Source organism: Apus apus, chromosome 2, assembly GCF_020740795.1.
Source record: "Apus apus isolate bApuApu2 chromosome 2, bApuApu2.pri.cur, whole genome shotgun sequence".
In the NCBI taxonomy this organism is placed as follows: Eukaryota; Metazoa; Chordata; class Aves; order Apodiformes; family Apodidae; genus Apus; species Apus apus.
Window position 1 is genome coordinate 106,329,988 of NC_067283.1, and position 19,382 is coordinate 106,349,369.

The 19,382-nt window shown below is 36.1% G+C and overlaps 1 protein-coding gene across 1 annotated transcript in view; it reads right to left on the bottom strand.

Annotated features, from left to right (window-relative positions):
* Positions 1-6,592: 6,592 nt before the first annotated feature.
* The window catches only part of SMCHD1 (structural maintenance of chromosomes flexible hinge domain containing 1), a 74,430-nt gene continuing 61,640 nt past the window's right edge, over positions 6,593-19,382 (bottom strand). The window contains exons 38-48 of the mRNA XM_051610891.1: positions 17,790-17,916; positions 17,503-17,622; positions 16,524-16,609; positions 15,368-15,490; positions 14,901-15,091; positions 14,018-14,127; positions 12,637-12,707; positions 10,991-11,162; positions 8,852-9,010; positions 8,027-8,144; positions 6,593-7,018 (exon numbers count right to left, since the gene is read on the bottom strand). Coding sequence (XP_051466851.1) covers positions 6,913-7,018; positions 8,027-8,144; positions 8,852-9,010; positions 10,991-11,162; positions 12,637-12,707; positions 14,018-14,127; positions 14,901-15,091; positions 15,368-15,490; positions 16,524-16,609; positions 17,503-17,622; positions 17,790-17,916 — 1,383 coding nt within the window. The 3' untranslated portion in view covers positions 6,593-6,912. The remainder of the gene's footprint in view (positions 7,019-8,026; positions 8,145-8,851; positions 9,011-10,990; positions 11,163-12,636; positions 12,708-14,017; positions 14,128-14,900; positions 15,092-15,367; positions 15,491-16,523; positions 16,610-17,502; positions 17,623-17,789; positions 17,917-19,382) is intronic.

A 19,382-nucleotide genomic window follows, 5' to 3' on the forward strand; every position in this document is an offset into this window, starting at 1 on the left:
CTCAGATCAGTTTTCATGTTACTTCTCAAATACTTGCCTGGGATTTTATTTGCAGGAACTCCAGCAGTTTCTGGTCTTCTGCTCACCTTGTCTAATACCTTCAGCATGTAATTGTAGGAAACTCCTACCAAAGAGCTGAGACTCCTGAGTACTCTTGAAGTCATCTGCCAGCAGCCTCCACGGCTGGTTCATCTCTAACCCCAAGCAGACTCAGTCTTGGAAGCAACAGAGGCCTAACAAATTGTCGGGTCTCATTTTTGGAGATGTGAAACTTCAGACCCAAATTTCAAAGTCATCAATGTCTGATTCCTTATGCCGTCTCCATCGCTTCCACAATTCCCCTCTCCCTGCCATGTACTCCTCCATTCAGACTTCTCTGAGGCTCCTGCTTATATTTGAAATACCTTGGCACATGTGGGTGGTGAAGTCTGGTAGAGGAGAGAGGCTCTGCCAGCATCACAAGCTTACTCTCAATAACAGTTAAAATGAAGAAGCAAAAACCCTTTTGGCTGAGTGCAGTGTGAGACAAGAAAAGCCCTCTCTTTGCCAGTGCTCCTGCTGGCCTCAGTGTTTGCAGAGTAAGGAAGAGGACAAGAATGGTCACATTTCTCTTCTACAGGTTGGATGCTCTGGCTGACTCCCAGATGGGCTCAATTCTGCACGTAGATAAAATCTCCATCCAGAGTCAGTTTGGGCTGACCACCCACTTTCAGAGGGACTTTTTTCCTTTTCAAGCTGTGCATGACAATAGGTTGCTTTTGGCATCTGGAGGCTCCCCACTCAGAATGTAATTACAAACTTCAGATGCCAATGAAGGACAAGCTTGTGCATCTGTCTAACAACACACTGTCACAGTGACACACCATTACTTATTAACTGTTCTAACCAGTCCCTGATGGAAGATAATGCTGCTATACTGAAGGCAACTCTCTGTAGCCAATTTACCTACCAAAATCACCATGTGCAAGAGAAGCAGGCTCAATTTCAGCATGTGTAGCTTCTTGCATGTTTACCAGTCTTCAGTGTGCTTCCATTTCAGCAGTTCTGCTCTGTTTTCCCGTCACTGAGCCAGCTCTGGTATGCATTACTAAAACTACTCTCATGACTGTTTTTGCCAGAACTCACTAACATTTTGAGGACTTTTAACCATCCCTTCTCACTTTTCACAAGACATTCTCTGTCCTAGAATTGCCCCAGGACTCTATTGAAGAAAAGAAGCTCTTGAGCAACTTGCAGAATGGCCTCTTCCATTGTTTCAGAAGAATTCTTTTCACTGCATTCCTCAGGCTGTCATGAATCTTCCTCTTGCACAACCGGCTCTTCCAGCTTGAGCAGAGCTGGACCTATGAACTGTGACTGCAGGCAGACCAGTCCTTAATTTAGGTTGATATTTGTGTGCTAAAAGCTCCTTAAAAAGACATGAAAAAGACACAATCTTGAACGGAAGACAAAGCAGAAGCACGCCAGTCCACCTTGCCTGTTTATTATGAGGCAGTCTTTAATTGAGTACAAATTTTATGATACTGCCATTTCATTCCTCTACTGTATTCTTGATCTAATCATAAGAACCTGATAAAAGCAGAAGCTGTTTGTAATATGAAATATTTGTTTTCAACAGCTGTTTACTGGAGAAAGTCAACAGTTTTTTGGGATAATTTCCATTAATCAAAGTAGCAGCAACTTTTAATTCAATAATCCCTTCTTTTTTATTAACTAACTTTTTAATCTACCAATTTTTTTGTGAAAAATTGTGGATGAAAGGTTCCCAGTTAGTTAATTGGTTCACCATTCTTCCAAAATTCTAAGTACATTGCGGGAAAATGAAGTAATTTTGCTGTTCTAGAAGTTAGGCTTGAATGCAACAGTTTGTGTATTTTTTTGCATGATGTTATTTAGTTGGTTTGCCAAAATCATAGGAAGAGGAATAAAGGAGTGAGTGGATAATGGAAAATGAGAGCCCATTAAAAGTCCTTCAGGAAACTAGAACATTCCTCTGCTAAAACCAGAAAATATTATATAATTCAGGCAAAAATTATCGGGCTGTTATTAGGTGAAAAATTATTAAAAAAACCCCCCAAAACTTAGGTAATTTGTTGTGGTGTTAGAATGGGAAACAAAAAGCTCTGGTATTGTAAAATATTTTCAATTTTGGCAGATTGAAGGAAGGTCTATTCTTTGTGGCCCATTTCTGTTGCAAACTACATATGTGCTTGACTTTGTGCAAGCAAACTGGGCCTAAATATTGTAGTCATAAACAGCTAGCTGCTAGCATACTGTAAAATAATTACCCACAAAGTAATGAGTAATTTCTTTAGAGCTCTCATAGGTACTCAGCCCTATAAAAACTAGTGTAAGTTGTAAGAACCCCTTAATATACATTAAACATACAGTAAGAATTGTGGAATCAATATATTTGCAAATAGAAGGTGCTTGTTTCCCTACAATATCTGAACATTTCCCTTTGTTTTATATACAGGTTGGTTTAAAATAAAATTGCATTCAATTAGCTTATGTGCACCCATGCATATGTAAATTTTTCAATGTGAGACTGCTCTGCTCCTGGGAACCATTTCGTTGTGGAGAAGACATAGTGAGTGTATCTATTCAGCTAAACTACCTTCAGTCAGCACAGTGCATTTCCATGATCACAGTGTGTGTAGAAGAGGCTGTTGATGGCAATACAGAACAGCACAGGAACTAGATGTATGCATATACATACATATGTTAGTGAGTGTATGCACATACATGTCTATGCTTTGTATGCAACAGAAATGATCCCTGGTCCTGAAGCCTGGGGGGATGATCTGATGTGGCAGGAATGTCAAGATCACTGGATACACCCTTTCCAGCAACAGGCAGAAAGGGAGGCTGATAGCTACTTGATACTGAAAGATAATGTTAGTGCTATCATCAGTAAAATGTGTTTTGATTGCTGGAGGATAAGAAAACAGACTTAAAAAAACCCAACAAAACACAACTAAAACTAATTTGGGCTTCTTCAATGCTGAACTGCAACCTAGCAGGTGAAAAGGAAATGACTGCAGGTCTCTTCTGAGATGGTTGCCTCAGTGGAAATTACTATTCTTTGTGTGTTCTAAAGAAATACAATATTGACAGGCTTTGTTTCCTCAATATGAAAAAAATCACATGGGAGCAGAATTTATTGGAAGAAAATGTTGATGCATGAAGGCAGCCAAAATTTTAATGACAGTTTGTTACTACTGCTTTATTAAATGTCCACAAAATGACACCACCACAACCCCCGCCACATTCTGTAATCCTAATAGTCTTTGATGAAGAACCCCTGTTCTACTGCCTAGGTAAAGAGATGAAAAAAACAACTACTGCTAAAAACAATGCCAATTTATTTGCTGTTATGAAATTATTATTATTATTATTATTATTATTATTATTATTATTATTATTATTATTATTATTATTAATGTAAAAAGAGAAGCATGTTTGAAGGGTCAGAAAACACAAACTGTGATAAAGGATGATGAAAGTATCAGTAGAAAAGGACTGTTGGGTTTAATAACAAAAAGGAAGAATGGAAAGCCTGAAGCGAACTGATGCCTGGAATGGCATACTATTTGCCTGAACAATTAGTATTAATTTTTAATGAATCTTCAAAGACATGGGAATTATTAAGTTACATTCAGTTCTTTCATTGCTGTACGTGTATCAAACACACACACCTTAGACAGCTGGAACTGGTCTGTGTGCTCAGAACTTGAGTTTTGCTTCATTCACCAAGGACAACTGAATTTGTTTCACTTCCCCCTCCCCTCCAACCAAAATACTGGATACCAGTTATCAAGAAGCCCATGGAAAAAGGGATGGAGGAATAACTGCAAAATGTACCTGTAGACTCTGCATCCCCAAAAAACCACATTACAGCAAGCAACCTACCTCTCTTCATATTATGAGCAACTGATGGTATGGACCATTTGTCAATGGTGACTGCAAATCCCTTGACCAGCTTAGCTGAAATGGAGCCCAGGTCCAGGATTCACATTAGGTTTCCCATTGATACACTTTTGCTAGAGGCTCCCTGTCCTCCCAGAGAGCTCAGCAGCTTACGCCATAGAGGGGCAGCACCCTGTCTCCTTGTTAAGGATACAAGCTCTGATTTCCATGTTGGCTGACCAGCCCAGCATATGAGATAGATGATACTGGGGTCTGCTGGGGCAGGGATCAATAAAATCCACAAACTAGGGAAAGGGCAAGATCTCTGTTCTTTTGATGAGGGGAATCATGTCCACCTTCTGAGGAGGAAAACTGCTGCGTGGGGTACAGGGCTCAGTGTGTGGAGCAGGGGCAGCTGGCACAGCCGTGGGCCTCCATTGAGCTTCCGGACAGGGCACAGCGATAGGTGCACTCATGGTCATTGCAGACACCACCTCACGCTGGGACAGCAGCACCACCAGTGTCTCTGGGAGTCTGTCAGAGCAAGAGGGAGAATGTGAGGTCCTGTCTACCTGGGCTGGGGCATGTGCTAACAGCCAAAAGGGAACAAAAGGGACTCCCAGCCAGGCTGGTGCTGATGCCTGAGCTGCTGTGGCTGCAGCCCACTCTGTCCAGTCACCACCCAGCCCTGCTGAGCAGCTGCTCTGTCTCCCTGGGGTGGAGTGGCAGGCAGCAACAGCCCTTCCCCACCCAGAACTGCTTCCAGCCTCCATCAGAAACCAGCTCCTTGGTCCCGTGAGCTGGCCCAAGCTTCCGCTAGAACCATTTCCCCCCACATTTCCTGCACTAGTCTCCACTAACCCCTCACAACATCATAGAGGACAACATACACACCCTCATTTTCAGTTCCTAGTTTGCTGTTACAAAGTAAAGAACAGGTAAAGAAAAACAAATTGACACATTCAGAGCTTGAGTGTTTTGTTAGGACCAAACCAGCTGCCCTAATCAGCTGTGCAAAGCAGTAACTTGCACCGTAATAACCTGCAATCTGCCGAAAAAACCTGAAAATTCCCTTGTGAAATTTCCTGAAATCTCTGATAGCTCTTGCACAACTCTAGAGATCATCCTTAATTTCCTGCTTGCTTCTCCCAGGAGGGAGCTCCATCACATGCTGGTAGTGCCTATATGACCACTGAAGGCAAGAGATGAATTTCAAAAGGAAACTTTTCTGCTAGAATAGGTATTTAATCAAACAAGCTTCAAGGTCATCCAGAGGCTGGAGGTTGAGACTAGGCAGATCACGGAATGAAAATGCATTTAAAAGTAGTACTGAGTAACTTAGTGTGGTGGGGCAGTTTCTTATGTGACAAGCCCTCCATTGCGGCTGCCTGGTTCAAGTCTTGAAGTCTAAAGTTAGAGCTGAGAAACAGGAAAAAGGGCTGAGGCAGGGCTAGCATTGCTTTTGGCTGGTGTTACACGTTATACTTGAATATATTGATTTTCTTTAATACTACAAATTGTTATCTAAAAACTAGACTAACTTTAAGACCTGAGGGTTTGGAGAACCTTTCATTACAGAATACACTTCTTAATTTCTTCTTGATTTGGAGAAATTTCATTTTATTAGAAATGTCAGAGATATGCACCAGAGACCAGCACTCTGAAACTTCCAGCAGGATGCCATTATGTCTTACTACATTTAAAGTCCCTTTTCATAAAAGCTCTACATAAAATGCCTGTTGCTGAGTGTTAATGAGTAGATTTGATATTAAGTTTCACTCCAAAGCAGAAATTCTTTAAGGCTGGTGTAAACCGACACCATCCACACCCTTGAACAACTTCTGCTGTTCTTTACATAGCTTGGAATAGTGTTGTTACACTGTTTCCAGCTTAGCTTTCTATGCTTGCCCCACCTTTTTTATCTAGTCAAGCCTATTTTCAAGTCCTCTCTCTGAGCCTGGCTGAAACGGTATTTTCAGTTACCTCTTGTGCTCCTCTGCCCTGTACATTAATAAAATCCTTGTGATTCAAATATTTGACCTTTTTTTTTTTTTTTTTTTGGCCCCTTTACCTGATTAATGCTTTCTCTAGCACTTTAAGACTCCATCTCTTAAACCATGGAAAACTTCAATATTCTTTAGCTATTTATGAAAGCAAACAGAATCCTTCTGTCTTTGTTACATTATGGTGTCAAGGACCATTTAAGGACAATTTTTTCATCTGCTTATTCAGTGAGGTTCTTTCATGAAGGATGTGGTAATACAGATGTGGAAAAGTGGTCAGCATTGGTAAAAATTGGCACCTACGAAGCATCCCTCCTCATTATTCTCCCAATCCATAAAAGAGCCTCCTAGTAAATGTGTTGCTCTTTTCATACTCACATTTTGCTGCTTTGTTTTTCCCATTCGCACAGTCTGAAGGAGACATGAATTCCCATGCCAACACCCTGCACATAAGCCCTAGATACTGGCTTGTTGAAGACTCTACAAATGGCTGTGGTTAGATACTAGTCCATGGCTCCTCCAACCCTCCCTTTGAAATTGGTATTACCTTGATACCTATTCCATCAGAGCAGTCCAGAAAGCTCTTTCCCAAGACAGCCAGGGATGCTTTTTAAATTAAAACCTCATTTCACGGCACAATCTGTTGACTTAATTATTACAATAGATTATATTGGCAGTGCTTTGTATTGAAGCAGTTTTATTGAAAAGATTGATTTATTTCATAAATAAAAAAGGATATATTTTAAACTTTTTTCACACATGAACATAAAAACTCTGAAAGCTTTTAGAAATCAAAACTAACTATACAAAAATTAGGCTATCAATGTTAAATACTTAGATTTTTTGTTTTTTTTTTAGTATTACTACTAACTGAAATACATTTATATCTTCTATCAGTATAAAAATCTTCATAGTGATGGGTAATACAACATGAATATGTCCTTTAACTGAATGTATTCACATTTTCAATACACAGCTATTTCCAGCAAGTCTCATCAGTCTATGCCTTTCTTTTTCGTCCAGTTCCATTAAGTTCTGAAGAGGATATTTGCAGTGGTTGCTGTTGCTGCTGCTTCTTTGCAGAAGAGGGGGTCCATTCTTCAGAGCTAAACAGAAACATAGCACAGGAGCTTATAAATCAAGCCCTTTTCTGTATATATGTTGTATTTTTTAAATATAGGTGTTATTTTGATATAATTAATGCAAAAGCACAGAGCTCCCACTAGTATAAATATTATAAAACCTGTATTTGTGCACAGCTTCTTGTTTTTGTAATGACTTCATTAAAATCAGGAATAGCTTCAGCCTAATATTAAATAGTTTAAATACATAACCATTTAAGTTCTACATGCAGATTAAAAAAAATTAAAATTATAACAAGCATAAATAATACATATTAATATAGTGAAAATTCATTCAGAGATTTGCAGAACACAACTAAAATTTAAATAATCTCAAAAATATGACTATAATTCAGCAAAGACCATGATGCAGTCACGAGGAGAGACATGAGAAATGGAAAAGTCAGTTCCAGTAACTTTAAAAGAGAAAGACTTACAGATTTCCCTGATTTTATGTTGTGTTCTCAAATGTAAATTAGCTACAGACCCAATGTAGAAATAGATATATAGGTAAAAAGATAACTATGTTAAATACTTTACCACCAGCTCACCTCAGCTACCTAGAAAAAGTTATGAAAAATTCTTCCTCTGTTCATCTGCCCAGAATTTGATCTCAAACCTTAGAAGAGTTTACAGACCAAACCATCTCAAATAGTTCTGGGTCGTAACAGAGTTGAATATACCAGAAAATACAGGGAATGTGAATGCACAAAGATGCCAATAAGTTCATAAAAGAGAAACAGAATCTGAATTAGCAAGCAAATCTTTCTATCAAGCTTAAAAACCAGCACAAACTTTAAAGGAAATAAAAATTAACTTGAAAATGACCCTTATGCAAACTCTACTCATTTTTGGTTATTGCATGCAAATATGAATTAAAAAAACCCAACCCAAACCAAAAGAAACTCTCTCTCATGCAAAAAAAATCCTGAACTAGATTTGCTTTGAATTGAGGATATGGAAAAGTAATTACTAGATTTAGAACAGACTTACCTATACAATTTTTTTACTGTTTCTCTTCGTATTCTCTTGGGAGGGATGGGGGTGTCAGACATATCCAACACTAGAGACTGATGCAGTGATTCACTGACTTTGTCTGATGGAGTCATACCTAAGAAAAAGTTGCAAGTAAGACCAAATTAAAAAAAAATATATTAATCATATTACTAACAAATGAGCCCTGTAACAGTAGTGTTAAACCTTTGAAGTAAGGCTTTAGACGTGCCATAAATTTTACAGTTACCTTATGTCTGCAACTGAGTTAAAAGATGACAGGTAACACATTTGCTTTATTTACGGTTGTCACAGAGTAAAAGTTGCTTTTTAAAATATATTTTGAAATATCACAAATTATTTGATATTGACATAAAAACCACCTTCAACTAAGAAATACTATCCTTGCAGAATTAGGGGTGTTTTCTTTTTATAGCACAATGTTTTGATTGTGTTTCCTTAGCAAAAGCAATTCAGCTTTTCACTATGCAGTCATTTCAAAAAGAACATCCATGCTGTCTACCACTGGGCCAGCCAGACTAATAGTTATACAGTCACATATTAATAATCATAGTTTCATGTTCATAAGACACTGTGCACATTCTTACTATCTGAACATATTATAGGGCAGTGCTGGTCTAGGCAATACCCACAGCATTGTACTACATACATGTTTTCTATTCTTTCCCTAAAATGAGGTATCTCTAAGCTCTTAATTTTAACCATCTTCCTTCATATCTTGGACTTGTTAGTCTGTAAAAGTAGAATATATCTGTTAACAGTTCTCCTCCTTTAGGACACCAGAAGTATAATTCAATAACCCACCCAACTTTTGTTCAATTAGCTTGAGGCTCTTCTCTTGTTCGGCAAGTTCCCGTTTTTTCTTTTGCATTTCTGGAGTGTTAAGTGACTGCAAATGTAAATCGAGGTCCTTATTCACATTATCAAGTTTCACCACTGCTGCACGGTATTGCTGAAGAAGCTCTAATTGAATAAAATAATAAAATGCAAAACAGCAAATAAATGTTCATTTTGATGTAGATGCATACCAAATACAATCCAGACAATGTTTAAGATTCAACAGAAAATGTATCTTTCAAAGAACCACTACTTAAAAAAAACCCCCACAAACACCCAAACTTACAGTGCACCAGTGTCTGTTCTTAAAATGACTGTAAAGACAGACTGAAAAAAAAATCACACCTAATATTTTAATTCTTGTTTTCTTCTTAAGCCTGTATCTTAGAACACAGTAAAGGACCAGCCAACTAAGAAAATGATGTGGCAAACACATTCTTGGGTTTTTTTGTTTTTGTTTTTTAAACACATCTTGTCACTTGTGTGCTCCAAACTGAATTCTCTACCTTTAATGCCATCAAGTGTGCTTCTAGTACATTCTGTTTTTAGTGCTACAAAGCTGAAGCTTGTATTACTGACTTGAATTCTAGTCCGCCTTGTGGAACATGAGAACATCTACTGAGTTCACTTTGTCCCTCCTATCGAAATTTAAACAAGGAGACAGCAGTAGAGTCAGGTAAACAAGGGCATATTTTGCTGACAAACTTTGTTTCGCTTTTAACATGTGACACAAATATTTTCTCTTTGTCCAGGTATTGAATAAATATGTCAAGTAACAAAGAAATGGTTCAAGCATGTTAGCCCCAGCTTATTTATTTTGCTTTGTGGTGAAAATGAGGTAGCTTGTCCAAAGCTTAACTGAACACTAGATGACCTTACATGTGCTATACAGATAGTTACTGCAGACTGACAATATGCACTATGAACTCTTAAGACATTTTAAAAGTAACTCATCAGTGTAATCACACTAAGTAACTACTTTTCTTTTATGCTACAAATAGAGAAGAAGAGCAAGTGAGAACTAACACTAAGGCTGAAACTCCATTCAAAACAATTCTTGTGTAATGAGGTGCTGACCTTTATATGGAATTTCACTGTTATTTTCCTTTAAATGTCTAGTAACTATCCATGTGAATTTAAAACATGCCCTTCTATCATGATTGTTCCTGTTCTAAATTATAGACAGTCCCAATTTAATTTAACTTGGGCAATAATTGATTTCAACAATTGAAAATGCATTGATAGACAAACAGGAAGCATGCTAAATCCAGCATATTTCAGTCTATAGATGAAATGCTTCCTATGTTTTTCCTACCGGTAATGCATTTTTTATGGAATACTTAGGAACTATCTTTTTAGGGTTTTTTCCCCCTCCCTCAATTGGTCAGTGTAAAATAGTTTGCTCTCTCTCATTCTCCGCCACCCCTCTCCATTGTATATTTCTAGGAATATTGTCATGGAAAAACTTTATGTCCTTTCTTTTGAAAATTAAGTATTTAAGAATAACTTTAATTGCGATTAAGACTTTTCAATGTTTTACAAATCAGTCAGGTCAGCTGTTACACGTCAGAAACTGCCAACTTTTAACTTAATTTATAACCTTTATTGTGAAAGGAAGAATCCAAGCACATAATGAAATATAAGGGATCCCAGAGAGGTAAAAATTATCTTCTTGTTCGGAAAATAATGCAGAAGCTGTTGTTCATGACTGATGAGAGCAGAATTTTTCTACTACTGCTACATAGAGCTTTCTTGCACAGTAAGAAATTGTAAAATGATGTATGGTGTTTCTGGAGGAGAAAGACCTGAAACTTGTTCTTCAAGGATGCTGGAATTCAATCAGCTCAAGCTTGTCATGCCCACTGTTTGACAGACTACCATTACTCACACTCTTTCTTTAAGAAAAAGAGGGCATATCTCTTGAATATTGTTTTTTCTTTCAGGAAATTTAATAGCTATAAGCTTTTAAGAAAAGGGAAATTCATAAATAGGATATTGTCCCGGCCATATTTCTTAAAATAACTTGATATTACATAAAAGAATAACAAACATAGGTGAACAATATAATTTTGGTAGTTTTGTCTTTTCATTATTTCATTAACCCACCTATCTGTCCAGAGAAAGCAGAGTAAAGTTTTGGCATGGGTGCTCCAAACACCATTCCTCTGAGCTTGTCCATTGGAGGAGCTTTATTCTGAAGGCCTCCAAATTTTCCATTGCTGCGAATCCTGTCTCCTTCCCGAGTCAGCAAAGTAGGGCAATGCGTAATTTTTACAACCTACACAGGTATAAAAAGTGATACTAAATTAGTAACTCTGTGGAAAATCTATTTTTTTCAGTAATGCTATTGTGAAGCTTTGTATCTTTCAACTACAATGCAACTTGTTCTTTAATGAGAACATATTTCATTACTTTTACTTTCAAGTAGTAGAATGCATATATTAAAAACAGCAGTGTTGCTAATTATGAAGACTAGATTTTTGGGGGTTTTTTGTGTCCTCAGATTTTATCAGAACTCTAAAGGCAGAAATCAGATCTATACTGGGAAAAAGCTAATTATCAACATACACTATGAAGTAATAGTAATAAACAGTGTTGATGACAAATGTGAGCACATATTCAATTATTCGATTCAGATGAATTTTTCCTTTTTTATTTTTTTAATACACATTATTTAAAGCATCTGAATTCCAATGGATTTAGTTCTTATGAAAAATCCAATAAAACGCCCATATATAGTTGATGAAATTTACCTGTGGTGTGTGACTGAATGAGATGGGGTGACAGACTAACCAAGTGAAATGACCCAGAGAAACAACCACATATACAAACTTCTTGCCCTGAAGACACTCTACTTATACTGATAGACAACCCAAATCTGACTCTTCTGTCTCTTCTGTTTCACTTCATACCAAAAAATATACACTTTTTGAAGAAAGAAGCCCACAGTCTTCACAGTTGAAAAAAACGGCAGCTATTTGTTAATTTTGTGCACACTGAGATGGTTACAACACAAGATGAAAACTACAATATTAACGTCAATAACGTGTTTTTTACTTCGACTATATCCATATTTCTGAGACACTCTTTGGAAACATTCAAGATAGTCCTCGTTCACAGGTTAACAATAAGTGGCAGCCAAAAAAAAGGGAATGGAATCACAGAGTAATGAATAACCAGCTCGAAGAGATTAGTGTTTAATCAGTACAACTCTACATTCTTATGCTGAACCATTATTTCCATTCCAGCAAACTCATAACCTGAAAGAGAAAGTGCCCGGTGCCAGGACTTCCTCAGAGAGTCTTGCCTGCTAAAATGTGTCCCATCAAAACTATATAAAATGGGTCAGAAAAAGGTCTACTAAACTCCACACCAAGATGTTAGTTATTTTAATGGATCTGAAATTTTATCATGTGCCTCAGACTCTTATGTTTTATTATACATATAGGGACTAGGAAAGTACTGAAGAACTTACATTTACCAGTAGCAGCAAAAATAAAAATTATTCTCTTTTAAAAACTGGCCCCATGCTTCATGGCAAGATTTACTTAATAAATTGTTGAACAGAGATAAATTTGGCAGCACCAATAATAAAGATTCCATTAACTGTGAAGTGCAAGAACTACAGACAGTAAGCACACTTAAGCTAATGCAGCATTAAACTTAGCAATTACTTTAAGTTCGTAATGTATTAAAGAGGTACATACACAATGTATTTGTTTTAAAAAGTATCAGGAATATTTGAAACGTACCTCTTTTCTATAATGGTTGGCAGCATCCAAGTTATCTATAATGATAGTGTCACCCAAAAGCATCCCAAACACTGAAAAATGTAAAATTTTGAACCATGAAACTTCTCTGCAACAAAATAACCTGAGTTTTGCAAAATCAATTCTGAGGCATAGCTTTTCACAGCTTTTCAGATAAGTGCAAGGGAAATAGCATGTGAATGATCTTTTTTCAATGACATTTTATTCTGAGATTAAGATAAATATGCAGTCTTATGTTTTCAACAAAAGAATTAATAAAGAAAAAAAATTAGTATGTTCATTGGCCTTACAGTATAGTTGACCATTTCCCATGAAAATACTCTCTTGATATCTTACATTTATGAAGACACATATAATGAAAATTCAATTTTAGTAAAGAATGAATGATAACTTTAAGTCCTCCTTGAATTGTGTACTCAGCTTGTCAATGTTTCTTAATATTCAATGGGTTATCAAAGACAAAAACGTTAAGAAGCTGATAATCCAACTGAGTGTAAGACTTCTCTTCTGCTAATAAAAGACTGTTCTATACAAAGTAACACAATGTAGCCTTGCATGGGATATGTCAAGAATCTGGTTTTTAAATCTCCCCAAGGACAAGGAAAATAATTTATAGTTACATTCTCTGACAATATCTAACTTTCTGAAAATAGACTAAAATTTATTTTTTATTAACAGTAGCGAGGAATATTTCAATACTGGAAAGTTCTGAAGTAAAATGAAAAATTTACTGAACTAATTACAGATTCAAACTCTCCACATAAAAGAGCAGGTCTACTTAATTTAAGAAAAAGATTGTAGGAAAAGGTAGGTCCTGTTACATTATTAGAAAGAGGGTGAGAGTGATGGTTCTCTAAACTGAAGTCTACATAAAAAATGAAAGCTTATTCTTTAACTACTTAAGCATAACATATAATTAGTCATGTACAGTCCAGTCTGAGTGTACATAAATTTATGCATTACACATTTTTGAGAGGAAGAGGACTGGAAAAAAGCCGAACAAATGCAGTAACTTTTGCAGTATGAAAATATAAAACTAGTATCACAATTTTCAGTTTCTGCTTACGTGGTCTTGGGAATTAGACAGTGCTGCAAGTAATCTACAAAAGAAAAACCCTCTAGTATATATAGTGGAGAAAATAAAAGTAAGACAAGCAGAAGACAGTGGTCATTGCTGAAATTTTCACAACTGTTGTTTGCAAAAACGCTAATGCCACCCTCTTTTTACCAGCAGACCTCATAAGGAATGTACACTGGTATTTGCAAGTGTCTCAATACTGAACGGGTTATGATTTGTGATGTTTCTGTATTTCATTTATTACAAAGAAAGAAGAGATGAACAATTTCTTTAATATTTTTTTACCTATTTGGCAATGTTCTACATTATCTGGAAATGTTAACAGATCTCTCGCAAATACAGGATTTCCAATAGGTCTGAAGAAGATTTTTCCATTTCTTAAGTGAGGTAAAGGCCTAGTTAAAGGAAGGGGAGAGTGAGGGAGAAGAGAAAAAAAAATAAATTGTCCTTATTTCATTATTGCTCCTGACAACAGAGTCAAACTGAATTTAATGCATCTTAACACTACCACTTTAGGTGCTAAACAATCCCAACGTTACCTGAAATGCCAGTTGTAATAAAGATGCTTTGGTGAAACACTAATTTGCAATGAGACATATATCCAACAAATACATAGGACTAGTTTTATGGACAAGTTTTATTACACTATTTTACAACAACAGAGATTTTGGACCTTATAAATACATCTGCACATCAGAGCTTTTCTGAAATGCATTCTTTACATTAGCAGTGATTTTTCATAAGCAAATTATTTTTAGGCACAGAATTATTGTATTTTCCTTTATCTTCCAGGAAACCAACCAGCAAAACGGATTTCTATTACTACAGATAATTTTAGGAAATGTACTCAAAGATTGGATTTTTTAAAACGATAGAATTTTATTTGAAGCACTAGAATTATTTAAAAGAAGTTTTTGCCCTAGAAAACTTATATGTGAATAAAAATTGGCAGATTGTATTATCTTTTTAATAGAAACACCATGATAAATAAACAATGCAAAGCAGTTAAAGATATAAAGCTACAACTTCAGCTAGCATTTCTACTGACACTACTGTCGCTGTATTATGTAGCCAGAAATTTTACACTTAGAATCTTTAATAGGAGTAAAGTTTAAAAAACAAATCAGACAAAAAAAAAAGGTGCAGAGGTTTTTTTTTTTTTCTCTACCTGTTCCAATCAGGGAGTGTCTTCTTGTAAATAGAATCAAGGGGTAACACTTGTTGTCGACCTTGAGTTTCATCAAAAATAGATCGAGCGGCTTCAGTAGTCAGTGTGACTACACAGTCCATGTCACTTGCCAGATGCCAAGAGATAACTTTTGCTGCTTCATTATCCTCAATTTGAGCTAAATGTGCAATCTGTATCACAGAAGTTAGAACAGTCATAATAGAAGCCAAGGTCACCTCCCCTTTTGGTGCTAATCAGAATCATCCTGCACCTTCAATCAAAACATTGAATTCCCTCCCCTGTTGATGGTTCTGCTAGAAGAGCTGGTCACCTGATGGGTTGAGAATGCTATCTTCTTTTTAATATTCCTCAAAAATTACTTGCCTATTTGGTTGGCTAAATTTTCATCACTACCATTTCAATTCCTAGAACCAACACATTTGAAGGCTATCTGAGAGAAAACTCACCTTGCCTAAAATATCCTGGTTGCCTTTTGGGTAGTTGGGGAGGGTACAAGTTCGCCTCGGCTGCTTCATTAATCCTTCTTGATCCAACATCTTTTGTTTTATAAGAGAATCCACATAATGAAGCTGAGAATTAAACATTAAAGTTAGCAGGCATATATCATTGGGCCAAGCTGAAGAAGCAATTACTTTACCTGCTGGCAATCAAGTTCCTAACAAAAAAAAAATATTCAATAATCTGAAATATATTATTATTACATAGGGGACCACTGCATATAATCTCAGAGTAGAGCAGCAGGCAGCTCTATGCAATTGTGATGATGAACTTTTGCATTACACATGTATTTTTTTTTTTTAAAGACTTCAGGGAGCTTTTCACAAAGAGCTTCCAGTGCTTGATTAGAGCCAAAACTGAAGAAAGTTTAAATGAGCTTGAAGAGACAACCACAAACGTACAAAAATAAACCATTTTAGCATGGGACTATGTCCAGGCCTGAAAAATGTAACCAACAGGGGACCCTGGGTATTGTGATTGCAGAATTATATAATTTAATTAATAATTAATTTAATTAATAACTTAATTATATGATTTCTGATTAATGGCTTTAACACTTGTTTTTATTTGATCTGAATGGATTGTTTACTTTTTAAAAAATATTTTTATGAAATTTTAGTAGTTTGAAAGCTTTCTTTAAAATATAATTGGATCTTTATGAGAAATTAGCAGTGTGGTACATTGCCCTAAGTCTTTAAAAATTACTTTTACATAAACTTTGGCAGTAACATATGAAATTACCGAATTCTCTGAAGAGTTTTCCTTTGATCTACTTATGACAGGATACATACAGTGCAAGTTGATCAGCTTGCAAAAACCCATCATGAAAACTAGGTAACAGAACTGATAACCTTAGCAGAAAGGCAAAACCAAGATCAGGATATGACAGAAGTTTTTCTTATTTCTCTAGGAGTTTCTTTATGAGACAGTCACATTAGCAGAACAGCAAGTTTACCACTGATCCACAAATTGTCCTCATGGTTCAAATTTCCAGGGTTTCAGCAACAAGTGTTTGCGCATATACCAATGTGATTCAATAAAGTAATATAATTATATCAATTTCATATTAAGATGTTATGGAGTTTAGGAAGAAATAAGCCATACTGTGTTTGCCTGTGGTAATTCAATTTGGTGTTTTTTCAGTTCATTCCTCAGGTGGGCTTCTCTTGTTTCAGCTTCTTTAACCTGACCTGAAACCAGTAAAATAAACAGAGTAGGGAAATATTAGAAAGTAATTAAACACCTCCTCCAGTATTTTTTGCAACTTTTCAGGATTATGCCACAGCTGATCCTATCTACTTCTTTAGTTCAGCACAGAGTATCAGGATTTGTCAGCAAAGGTCTTGTACTTTGTCTAGCGTCTAAACTACTTTGGCAGCTGCCATCTCCTCTAGTTTTAGGAAGCAATGGACCCTGTCCTTACATCAGTCTGAGAAGATAAGTTCTTTTTTTCTTTTCATCCTCAATTGTTTTTCCAAATGGTTCTTCGATAGGCAAAATGGTGTGTTGAGTCTGTGTGGGCAGGCTGTAGTAGCAGGGAAGGGGCTACAGGGGTGGCTCCTGTGAGAAACTGCTAGAAGCCTCCCTGGCTCCAGGTGGGACCCATCTCTGGCTAAAGCTAAGTCCATCAGGAGGGGTGGTACCACCTCTGCAATAACATGTTTAAGAAGGGGAAAATCAAACTGCAAAGGAAACCTGCTGGGGAGAGAGCAGTGAGATGTGAGAAACGTGTATGCAGCTATCAATTTCCAGATGGTTGCACATTCACACATCTATTGCAAAGCTGGGAGTACAAGGTGGTCATGGAAGAAAATAATCAGACCACCAACATCAATGTGTTATTCATCCTTTTGACAGTTCTCACATGAGACTTTCTACCTCAAATCAAGACCCTTTAAAGGTAGGCTCATTCAAATAATCAGATGTTTCCCTGCTAATGCAAAGACATACTCCCTTCCGCTCCCCTCTAACTGTCTCATTATTTCAATACAATTTTTTTTGCCTCATCTATATTTTCAAAATTATCAAAGGATAAAAATGTTTAATTCCAAGGATATGTAATTATTCAAATGTCTGAACTTACATTTAATTTCAGTTACAAGCTGATTAGTAGTATCAAACCAACTTCTGTAAACACCTATGGACTGAGATAATTGGTCTCTCTCCCTTGTAAGTGTTGCCATCTGTTGCTGCTTCTTGAAATCTACAGAAACAAATACATATTCTTAGAAGAAAATACAGTAACATACAAGTTGGTTTAAGTATCAGCAAAAAACTACTAAGTTATTACACAGTTCTGAGTAAGTGTTATGGACCTAAAAATAGTTGAATGTAAGGAAAGGCAAGCATTTTAGAGTAACTGAAACATACCATTGTAAAACATAAATGACAGACGGTATGGTTCCAAAGGTTTTTTCAAAGCTGGCAGATCTGCCTCAAATACAAGAATATATTCAGTGCTATCTCTTCCAGGACTGTTTTCAGCCAGCACTAGGTTCTAATAAAACAAACAAATACAGATACACAAGTTTATGTTCACAGCTGAGTTAACACACAAAATAAACATTCGTTAAATACTAAATCCTGTAAGTTACCTGGCACATTATGTCTATACAATATTACTACAACTTTAAGTATTGGCTCAGAAATGCCTTTTATACATAATACAGAGAAGTAAAATACAATGATTTAGCAGTAAATATTAAGAATTAAAATTGTAACTTTACCTGTTTAAAGAGTCTTACTGGTTTTGGCTATATATTTTATTTAAGAGAGACATGCTTAGAAAAAATATTCTCTGCACTGTCCCACAAGCAAGATCTGCTTGGATGTATTTCATTCAGCATGTGAACAAATGCAAACACATTAAAAATAAAGATCCAATGCGCAAACACAGAGAAGGAAAACCAAATTATTCCCAGTGCTGAGTTAAAGTTACTGCTGTTACCATGGAAGTAGACAGCAGGTCCCAAATGAATCAACAATATATATCCAAACACTAACATATTTCTTATTAATCACTTACTGAAAAGACAAATAATTCTTTGCCTTTCTTTACAAACACATGAAATATTATAAAAGCATAAAGAACGGTAGGCAGAAGTAAAATTAGTATTGGTAATATCTAAATGTGCTGTTACTTTGGGAAAGGTATCATGCATAAAATGAATAATGCTTATAATAAAACTCATACTGTTTCCACCTTTAACATGTAGAAATTGCTACTCAACTGGCCAAATCAAGAGAGAGGTGGCTGCAGCCTAAAAGAAGAGATAGATATATAGTCTTCAAAGATAAGTCTTTATGGTTTTCAAGAATATTGCAGCTAAAAATTTTATCAAGAGAAGTCTGTAGTGGAAATTCATTTTCTTTAAAAAATTTATACTAATAAAAATCTTAAACATTTTCCTTCATTAAATGAGTTTAGTATTCCTGAATCTCAGTGTTAAGGGTAACCATGTCAGATTATTAGCTTCATCACATTAATGCTAATTGCACATAATTTATAAGTAAGATGGAACAATTTCAAAACACTTGAACACAGACTGGGTGTGTCCTCATTACTACTCATACGAAAAGTACACTGCATCAAACCAACAAATCCTTTCCACATGATCTTTGTGAGCTGTCTAAAGCCTTCGAGACATCAGTATAAACTAGAAAACTGAAAACTGTCCACAGAGGGGAAGAGATACAGGATTCACTGAAATAGAATTACTCCTGATGGAAGATAGGGAACACAAGTTGCTGTCAACAGCATCAGATCACAGTAATGAGAAAGCAGAAGAATGCAACCCCTCCACCCTCCAACAAATCAGGAATATGTAAGTAGAAAGAATACACATAAACTTATTAAAAAATCCAAAACAAGCCAAACTAATAATAATAAACAAACAAAAAACATTCCCCCACCATTACACAGACTGTTAGTTTAGCCACTGGAGCAAGATTAGAGTGCTTAGA